This window comes from Amborella trichopoda, chromosome 1, assembly GCF_054954075.1.
Source record: "Amborella trichopoda isolate Santa Cruz 75 chromosome 1, AtrichopodaSantaCruz75HAP2 v2.0, whole genome shotgun sequence".
NCBI lineage: Eukaryota > Viridiplantae > Streptophyta > Magnoliopsida > Amborellales > Amborellaceae > Amborella > Amborella trichopoda.
The window spans coordinates 42,766,528-42,776,944 of NC_142336.1; the positions used below are offsets into that span (position 1 = coordinate 42,766,528).

Genomic DNA, 10,417 nt, shown 5'->3' on the forward strand with positions numbered 1-10,417 from the left:
CTCCATCATTGATAGAGCCACTCCACTCCCCACTGAACTATCGGCCGTCGCCCGCAAGCAGTAACGAAGGTCAAGGCAGCCACAGGAAGAAGTTGATCTTCCCCTCAACCGCTTTTTCATCCAAGCTCCTTCTTCATACAATTTGTCAGAACTTGATGCATGATCTATAAAAAAGATATGGCTTTGGCATATTTGCCTCCACAGCGCTCGCTGTCCTCATCCACCTGGGCGGTGAGTTCAAGAAGAAGTTCTTTGTTAAAAAAAAGGCTTCCCTTCTTCCTCCAAGCAGCACTAGCTCTATTAGCGCTTGGTGGCTTTGGCAACCAAAGTCATGCCAAATGCTGAGGCAGGCGTATCGGAACCTCAAATCGAAGAGGGGGACTAGGATCCATCCCTATCGATCGTGACCGGCTCGTCACTTCGAACTTTAGTTGGAGGTCGAGCTTGTCCGTTGTCCACCTTCTAGTCGCTTAATCAACTGAACGAAGAGAAATGTTCGCCATAAGGGAAAGCGATGAACCTTGCGGTATTCCTATTTCATCAGTTCGGAATGAACTAAAAGGTTACGCGGTCTTGTTTAACACTTAGTAGTGCAATAGGGTGTCCATCATCTAGATCTAAAAAAAAAGTGAACGAGATGCACGATTAGCCCCTAAAGCCATACAACGTGCATCTTCAAGCCATTTCTCTTTTCAATCTTGTCCAGTGTTTGTAAGGTCAATCAAAGGGGTATCAGGTGAGGGACTAAAGATTCAGTAAGTTGTCCTGCCCCTCCATGGACCATTCCAAACCACAACATGAGATTCGCGAACTACTTCATAAATGGGTATGCACCAAGTCTTTGCCAACCCCCAAGGTGAATAGCATAGCTTGAGGTAGGGGCTCTGAGAAGAGTTTCCGCGGCTACCCTTTCTCTGAAAAGCAGTGTCAAAGTTGTCCCAAACATCTCCCCGAGTTGTCGAACAAGTGTCACTAGCAGAGCACAACAAAGGCTTTGGTGAGTCACATTGTCGAGATATCCTGATCGAAATGAGCTTGATTTTTGGTTCTCCACATAGTGAGAAGAACTTGTACTCGAAAAAGATTCCATTGAGGAGGGGAAATTCCCGTTTTGGTGGAAAGGATTACATGATCACGTCGAACAACATCCATATTGAAGAAGACCCTGTCGAAAACCTAGTTCCATATTGATTTTGCTCTAGGGCAGTACAAAAATGTTTGTCGAAGAGTTGAGTTGTGTCCACAATAGTTGCAAGGGTCTCGTGTGATTCGAAATGTCTTAGTCTCTACCTAGTTGCTCAGTCGTTGTGCACAAGTAACCATAAAACAAACTTGAGTTGAAAATGTATGGGTGCACGATAAAAGAAAAGGTTATGAAACCAAAAAACCATCTTCACTTCCATAAGCGATTAAGTTTGGCTACAGGAGGAGGGGGGAATGTAGTAATTGATACATGTGAGAAACAGAGTTCAAAGATGTTTTCGAGAATGCCAGTTTCAATCACACCTCCAAGAAGAAGTGGAAGATAGATGATGTTTCAGATCAGACTCTTATGGAAGAAAGGTATGCGCAGCTAAACGAGCTTGAGATGGAGTAAGGGAATCAACATGTTGAATATCAGTCTTCGAGTACCACTCTTTGGCAATAGAACCAAACTTTTCTGGCGGAGTCATCATGGAATGATGATACAAGATTGGTCCAATTCGAGTGAAAGTAGTTCCCATTGAGTGATTATCTGGATATGTGGCTTCCACCAGAGTGACATGGTAGGGAAGGATCAGCCCTTACTCATGGCCAAACCAAGCTACACCATGTGTGTTGTCTTAGTCGCCCTCTTCTTCCACATGGCTTGAAGAGGGTCCGTGAGTTAGTTAGCACGCACATCCTGTAAGATCGGTCCATATTTGACGCCCATATGGAACCACAGAGGAAATTGCTTGCCTAAACGAGACTTTCCATGGGCCGGGCCTGTCCCGTAATAGCCTTAGTAAACCATTGACCAACTAAAGCAATCACCTGGCGTTCTATAGAAAGAAGACCCAACCCTCCTTAGTCCTTAGTTGAAGTGCATACTGACCAATTCATTCGATGAAAGCCATGCCCAGAAGGGCCTCCCCACAGGACTACTGAGCTTTTCCAACTGCAGGAGTGCCATCTTGGAAGGGCTCCAAGCTGACACATAAGAAGCATAGCTTCTAAGGTTCGAGAGCACACAAAAAATCTTGAGGGCGCAACTCTTTCCAAGAGCACAATTCTTGTTTCACTCTATTCAAGCCACCCACATTTGGCAAAAAGTCAGTTGTTGTCCAAATGGGATACCCGGCACAAGTTTGCCATCCATTGAACATTAAGCAGGTAACGAAGTCCTTAGAGGAGAGCAAAAAAGCCTCTGATTTGTGGTAACACATGTGGCAAAAAGCATCTTTGCCTAGAACGCACTCTGGGGCCCGTTTCGCTACCTCTACACTTGCTGGCTCCACGTGTTGTTGTTGGGCACAATAGAGTGAAGTTCAAGGGCTTCTTGAGTAGCGGAGATGGAGGTAGGATCCGCTTTCAAATCCAAATTGGTGTCATCAGCAAATTGAGAGAGAAGAAGTTGGCGATGATTTGACAATCGAAGCCCTTTTCTTAGGTTAGGCTTTTTTTTCTTAATGGGAAAAGATACAGCCCACAACGTCCGTTGGTAGCAATAACAGATAGGGCCAGTGCAAGAGAACATCCTTGCCGAACAGATCGAAAAATTGAAATTGAAAAGGATGGCAGCACAACTCCATTAAACTAAGTAGAATGGCGGTGTGAGCATTCATCTAGTTGGTTGAGACCATGTTTCAAAAACGAGGATAAAAAGTCAAGCCTTTTGGCAATACGCCAATCTCCCTCTCCCTGATTGCGCTCTCCTTCCTCTTTCTTTCGTCGAGGAGAGGAAAGACCAAGCTCGTAGCAGTGGTCGTTTTATCCTGTTCTTGATCCAATGTGGAGACAAGTTCTGTTCGTTATACCTGACTCGTTTAAGAAGAGCAGAAACTCTTTTGATTCAATAGGGGGTGGAGTATCAAAGGAGAAACTCTAATACGAGGTAGGGCACATATTTGTGTTTTCTGTGCTTCTTGGCCTCTCCTTGATCGTGCTCTCCTTCCTCTTTCTTTCGGAGGAGAGGAAAGACCAAGCTCGTAGCAGTGGTGGTTTTATCATGTTCTTGATCCAATGTGGAGACAAGTTCGGTTCGTTATACCTGTCTCATTTAAGAAGAGAAGAAAGTCTTTTGATTCAATAGGGGGTGGAGTATCAAAGGAGAAACTCTAATACGAGGTAAGGCACGTAATTGTGTTTTCTGTGCTTCTTGGCACTGGCTGGCCTAGTGTTACCTATAGCAATACCAATTGCTAGTCTATTAAGATTGATTTTCTTTGCTAGCTCTCTTTCTATATGAGAGATTACATTGATAGCTACTAGGGTAATCAGATCAAAGGTTAGCCAGCCAATAGAGCCCCCCGCCCGATTTGGTATATAGCCAATCTCTCTTCTATAGCACTGGTGTATTGATAGGTTTATGGGTACTCATCTAGATAGCACTACTAATAAAATAGAAAGGTACTGTATTGATATAGCACTAAAGCCCAGAGGTATTGTATGAAAATAGTCATGGATAGCCGATTGGAAGCTGAAAAGAAAAAGCAGTAAAAGAAAGCCCGCCTCTTCTTCATTCAAGGCAAGGCTCTCTATTGGCTTTGCCACTACTTCAGTTGACTTAACTCTCTCCTGACTTGAGTTAGTAAAGTGCAATACTAGAGTGGGCTGGCTTCCCGCGGTGTAAATGGCCTAACCCGCCCGTCCCTTCCACCTTAGGCTAGCCAAGGCGTAGCCTAGGGATTATTGCCTTGCCTTGATCTGCTGCGAACTCTTTTGGACAAGAGTTGATGTCCCTCCCGGATCAGGGAGCATTAGGATATGATATAATGAACGCGGAGCCCTGCTTGCTTCTTTGCACACACCATCAGCCTGCTTTGTTTCGAAATAAGACAGTCGGTTCGTATAGAGCAGGATAGATCACTGGTTTTTTAGGGCCAGCCTTCGAACCAACCACGGACTCTTAGGCGAATCACCTCTATTCCGTTCTGTCCGAGTTGAGTGCAGTCTTTCATTGATTTGCTCTGTGAAGGCTTTCCCCCTGTTCCACTCGTTTGTTGTAGCAAGCAGTAGGAAATGCTTCTGTTTCGAGAGAAGCTTCGCAACCTTCATTTGTCTGTCTTTCCACCAGGTCCTCGCCGTTACCGTTTTAGGATCCTTTGCCCCTTTCTCCCTGTCCTCCCGATCATATTTGAGGTTATAGCACCAGGGAGGATGATTCGAGGAGCGGAGCGTTAGCGAGCAACGAGTGATTACGAGCCAGCGAGCAGCCAGTGGTAACAAGTAGCGAGTGATAGCGAGCCGAGTGTTCTACGCGAACTTCGCCATGTCTATTGCACACCCCCACCATCGAGCCATACACGCGAAGAAAGAGGTTAGCCCCCCCTTCTTAAAAAAAAATCATTGAGTCTGTCAAGAAGCAAATCGTTTACGAGTGCTTTGCTGGGCACACTCAAACAAGAGCTTTGCTTTTTGCAAAGCCCTCATCCGCGATTTGCTTTGTAGCCAACGAGCCCCAGCAAGTTTAGTCGTTAGCGCAACGCGCCAAAAAGCTAGGAGGGCAAGCCAAGTCTTGTCCCTTGTGTAAGAGTTTGCTCTTGCGAAGCCAGTGGCTTGCAAAGCAAGTGGTAGCAGCCCCCGCAAGGAGCAATTTTATGTCTAGCCTATGCTACATAAGCCAGTGGTAGCCAAGTCTTGTCAAAGCCCTCGTTGATGAGTTTGCTCTTGCGAAGCACTCTCAAACAAGAGCTTAGCTTTACCTGCAAAGCACAAGTTTGAGAGTGCTTCGCAAGAGCAAAAAGAAAGCCCTCTTCAACTTGTGCTTTTACCTTGCTACTACATTGCGTAGCAAAGGCTTCAACTTCCAATTTTTTAGAGGGCTTTGTTTGCTTGTTGCTACCACTGGCTTCGCAACAGCAAAAAGAAGGCTCTCTTATTTGCTTGGACCTTGCTACCACTGGCTTTGCTCGTAGCCTACACTGCCTTCACAGGCTCCACGCTCATCAGACGTGTGGCAGCCACGATTGCATGAAACGACCAACTCCTTTTATTCATTCTTGGCCAACGACCTGTACGATCATTCTATAGGTGGTTGGGTTGGCTCTACAAGGAGAGAGTATGATCATTCCTTTCCGAACCAAGATTCTTCTGTATCACAAAAAACCATTATAGAATTCCCTATGACCACAAACAACCTGTTGCTTATCTTATAGTCAACAGCCTGTTGTATTCAACTAAACTGCTGTTGTTATAGTCGTATGGGAAGAAGAGGATGGTACTACAAACTTGAGGATCAGAGAAAGCATTCCAAAAGAAAGTTAAGTTCTTCCCGGTGTTGTTACCGCGATTGATCTGATCGTTTCTGATAAGAGGGTCGCCAGGTGTAACCCTTTCCTAGTGATACTCCCACATTTTTTAATGTTTCAGACATCTCATTATGCCATGGTCGCCTTGCCATTGTGATCATTTTTGTCACTGTTGCTGCTGCTGTTATTGTCATGATTACTCGTAATGCTATTAGTTTCATTTGTATGATATCAATGACCATATCTTTTATCAATAATCTCAAATTTGTGAGCATAAAGTGATGTCTCTTTGAGGATTGTCATGTTGACCCTTAAAGCACCCAATTGCATCTTAATCTTAGTGACTCACTGATGATTCTTGATAGATATTTGCTTGTACTTCGGCCCATTTGAATTGAGCACCACAATGCCTAACATAACATTCCATGATATTACCCTCATGTTGAGTACCCTTTCAATTTATTTAGAGCTTCTTGTAAGTTAATTTTTGGAGTCTCCGAGGAGGATGATGTCGGTCATCTTTAACCTGGTTGTAGTGGTTGGATTGGCATTCGATTGGACTACCTGCTTTTCCAGTTTGAGGCCCATTACAACCTTGACCTCGCTGTAGTACATGTACTTGCTTCTAAATTACATGCTATGCATTGTGTAGTTTTTTCGTTCTGATAAAAATTTCGGAGTATTTCAAAATCCAAACAATGTAATTGTCCTTTTTGTAAATTTATCCTGAATAGTTCTTCTGCTGATGCAGGAGTCCTGCCCGTCGGTTAAGAACATTCTCCTTCTGGATTCAGAAGGGAAGCGTGTGGCTGTCAAGTATTACTCTGATGACTGGCCAACACTTACTGCCAAGCAAAATTTTGAGAAATCTGTGTTCTCAAAAACCCAAAAAACTAATGCTCGTGCTGAAGGTGATCCTCTTATGTATTTATTAATTTGTTTGTAATTGTTAATTTTTATCTTTATGTAATAGTTAAATGTTGAAGGGGATACTCTTATCATGCAGTGAGGTCATTTACATGTGGAATATGTATTTTAATTTTCTTGAGTTGCCTCCTATAACTTTGTAGACCATAGTGTGTTTTTTGCTTGAGACTCCATTGGGGAGTTGCATTTGGTCGGTTTCATGCTTTGGGCTATTAGAGGCATTTGGATGCAGGTTAGACTCTTTGCACTAAGATGAGCAATTTGGGTAGGTGGTGCACTTGTATCCAATTTGGAGGATTTGTGAAACAACTTGTTGTTCCTATCAGTTCAGCAGTAAAACCACCTTGAAATGAAACAACATGAACTGGAATAATTAGAGAGATTTGTCCTACTTTGGAGTAACGCTTGACCCACCCCAGCAATGCCCCTCACCTCAATTAAAGGTACATTTTGACATGGTCCTTTTTGCTAGAGCCTAGAGGCTCTATGCTGCCCCTTACTATGTAGCTGACAAGCCTTGCCAATGATATTTTTCTTTTGAGAAAATACTTTACCTTGTCATTGAAGTTTTCACCCACATCTTCATCATTAATAGCTGACAAGCCCTGTTATTGATTCGATAGTTGTTAATATCCACTCTTATTTGTGATTGAAGATATCTGCAAATGATAACTATTTGAAAGGGTAAGCCTACAATAAAGACCATTTACGTTTGGCACAAGGAGTTTACAGTCACCCTTCCATTTATCGGGTTCAAAGTTCAACAAAATTTTTCTCGGACATTGGGGTCGAAAAGCAAACTGTTGGATTTCACATCTGACAACTAGGGGTGATTGTGACTGTCTTGGGCCAAACCCGTCTTATGGCATACAATCCCATTTGAAAATAAATATGTTCATGCCATTTATTTATTTTTGACATGTGGATGCCATCATCTTAAATATTTCTTCTGTTAATTTTTCTGGTTAAATTAAGAATCTGTTTGGAGAAAAACATAAAAAACTTGTTCCAATCCTTATTATTTATATGATAATTTGGGAAGTCATTTTGTTCGTTGTTAAGCCATGGTTCATCATTAAATTTAGTGGTAAAGAAGCATTAATGGGAAATTCTATTGTTTTTCCATGATCCTTCTAATAGCAATTTTTGTCATTGTTGCAGCGGAAATAGCCATGATTGAAAATTATATTGTTTCATATAAGTTTGTCTCCGACCTACACTTTTTCGTCACGGCTGGCGATGATGAGAATGAACTCATTTTAGCAACAGTTCTTCAAGGATTCTTCGATGCAGTTGGCATTCTATTAAGGTTCTCCAAAACTCTTCTTGCACTGCCCATATATTATGAATGATTGTCCAGTGTTCCATTTCGATATCCAATTTAAAGCATAATAATCTTCATGCATCCGTTGTCTCCCAAGCACATGTTTGATTTCCTTGTCATTATTTCAGGAACAATGTTGATAAAAGGTCTGCTCTAGAGAATTTGGATCTAATTCTTCTCTGCCTCGATGAGATTGTGGATGGGGGGTATAAATAAGATGCACTTCCTTGTTTTTATTTCCCCCCTTAAAACATGCATTTTAATATGGATTTTGTTTGATTTTCGTATGTGGATGTGTTTATTTCCCCCCTCTTGCGAATAGCATGATAGATATTCATACTTGTTACTGTTTGCAAATGAGGAGTTTGAAATGGATCAGACGATTGAGTGCTGCATTTTATGTTTTGTTTTCACGTTTTACAGGATTATTCTAGAAACAGAAGCAAGTGTAATAGCTGAAAAAGTGGCGAGCCAAGGTCTTGATGGAGGGGCACCTCTGTCTGAGCAGGTGAAGTCTTCCATGTCCTCTGTCTGTCTCTGTTGTTTCATTTGGAATGGTTGCTACTTTACACCCAATTGGACACTGAATTTCTTCCTCTTTGCACAGACCATATCCCAAGCAATTGCGACAGCTAGGGAGCATTTGGCTAGATCACTTCTCAAATAGTACTTGAGCAATATCGTCTTTTATTTCAGTTATGTCATGTCTTTTATTTCAATACATCTGTGGAGCCTTGCTTTTTTAGTTTTTAGATTTTTTTTCCTTCTACATGATAATTCTGACTGACTGGACTTTTGAAGGATGATGATAATGGGTGAGAGGTTGCCTTAAATTTAATTCTTCTTGTCATCTGCAATTCCCCTTCCAATGAAATTTCAAGTTTCAAGTTTCCAGTTTGACAATATACATTCTTTTAATTTGTGCAGCTGGGTTTGTCTCCTTGTGAAACTTTATGGGTATTCTGATGTCTAAGTTTTTCAGATTTATTTCTTCTAAAATTTACAGTGAAATAGAAATGCTGCCAGCTGCAAAAAGGAAATGCACAAGTGGAATATTGGCGAATAAGCCATATTCATCAAAGCACTCGTGTTTCAGTGTGCCATGTGCCCTGTATTGCATGTTTTGGACAAATGAAAATGTAAGGCTTGAACACTCAGGGAAAGTTTTGTTATTTTGCAGAAGTTTTGAATATCAGTCTCTTTATGAGGGTTGGAACAATTGTTTCATGCGGGCTGGACCGCATTTCTAAATATGTGGTCCAGAGTAGATGCAAATAGGTGGTTCATCTAGAAACAATCGTAACTAACGGTCTAAATGTTTTGAAAATATAATTATTATTTTTAGGTTTTAAAATTTATTTATTTTTTCATATTCATAGCCTCCTTGTTAAAGATTATATATTATCTACAAATTAAGATCAAATTATATTTAAAAAACATATTTATTGCCAAGCCCGCATTTCTACAGTATGCAGGCTGGCCGCATGCTAACCGCATCCTTTAGATTGTCGAGTATTTGGAGAGGTCGGGAATGGGAAAACTGGATAGATTTTGCATGTGTTAATGTGATGGACCACGAAAAATCAAACCGGAATGTGATTAACCGGACATGAGCTCAGAATCGGAATGTGATTAACCGGACATGGGCTCAGAAGTGGTTCAACCGGACTAACCGGTAAACCAGTCGGTTCAACTGGTGAATATGTGCATATTCGACAACAAAATAGTTCAGATGTAATGGAAGTTTTATCTCGTTTTTATACAAGGATAGATGTGAATGTACGCCTTAGAAGTATATTAGGATTTCACTTTCGAGAGATATTTCCGCCTCTGTAACTCTCATGTTGTAGTTATTTATTCATTTAATTCTTCGTTTTATTTATTTTTTATTGTTCATTTTGTATGAAATTTACATTGATGGTTTTTGTAAAGCAATATATTTGCAGACTTGATGGTAATATAGATCGTCTGCTGCAAATCATCACTCCCCGTAGAGAGCGTTTTAAAACACGAATGTTTCAGTCCTTGTTGCTTAAGTAGAAGCAACTCCATATTGCGACGTTGAAAGTCAGAGGGTTCAAAGGTCAAGCCCGACTAGCATTTGGGCTCCAATGCAAAATGATAATAATGACAAGTATCTACAAACAACTACTACAAAAAACAAACATCATTATTATTAGGAAAATTGTTTCATGTGGGCTGGATCGCATGACTACCTATGCGGTCCAAAAAGTGTAAATCATCCATCTTAAAAGGATGGAAGTAGGTGTTCCATTTAAAAAAAATGGAAACTATCAGTTCAAATGTTTTTAACTAGAATTATTATTTTTAGTTTTTAAAATGTATTTATTTTTTCATATTCATGATCTCAATGTTAGAGAATACGTGTCCTTAAAAATTAAATCTTAAAATCCAAAAGGCCTGCATTACTGCATATGTGGGCTTGGCTGCATGGAAACCAGGTCCTAATAATAGTGACAACAACAATTATCTACAAACAACAACGATGACAACAACAACAACATTATTATTATTGTTATTATTGTTAAATTTAAAAACGCTCCTTGTGCTTTATTTCTAAGGCTCAATTCTCCGTTTTATCTTCTCGAGGTTCATGGCTGCAAATGGAGATTTCGAGAGGGCGGACTCGCTGTAACCAGTATGCAGCTAAATCCTAGCTAATGATGATAGAAGAGCTTGCATTTCAGTTCAGCTATGTTTGTGTGGAATCATC

At 41.0% G+C, this 10,417-nt stretch overlaps 1 protein-coding gene across 1 annotated transcript in view; it reads left to right on the plus strand.

Annotated features, from left to right (window-relative positions):
• Positions 1-8,586, plus strand: part of LOC18425678 (coatomer subunit zeta-1) — a 30,273-nt gene extending 21,687 nt beyond the window's left edge. Inside the window, exons 3-7 of the mRNA XM_011631077.3 lie at positions 6,184-6,343; positions 7,521-7,668; positions 7,812-7,889; positions 8,107-8,191; positions 8,291-8,586. Coding sequence (XP_011629379.1) covers positions 6,184-6,343; positions 7,521-7,668; positions 7,812-7,889; positions 8,107-8,191; positions 8,291-8,350 — 531 coding nt within the window. The 3' untranslated portion in view covers positions 8,351-8,586. The remainder of the gene's footprint in view (positions 1-6,183; positions 6,344-7,520; positions 7,669-7,811; positions 7,890-8,106; positions 8,192-8,290) is intronic.
• Positions 8,587-10,417: the final 1,831 nt, after the last annotated feature.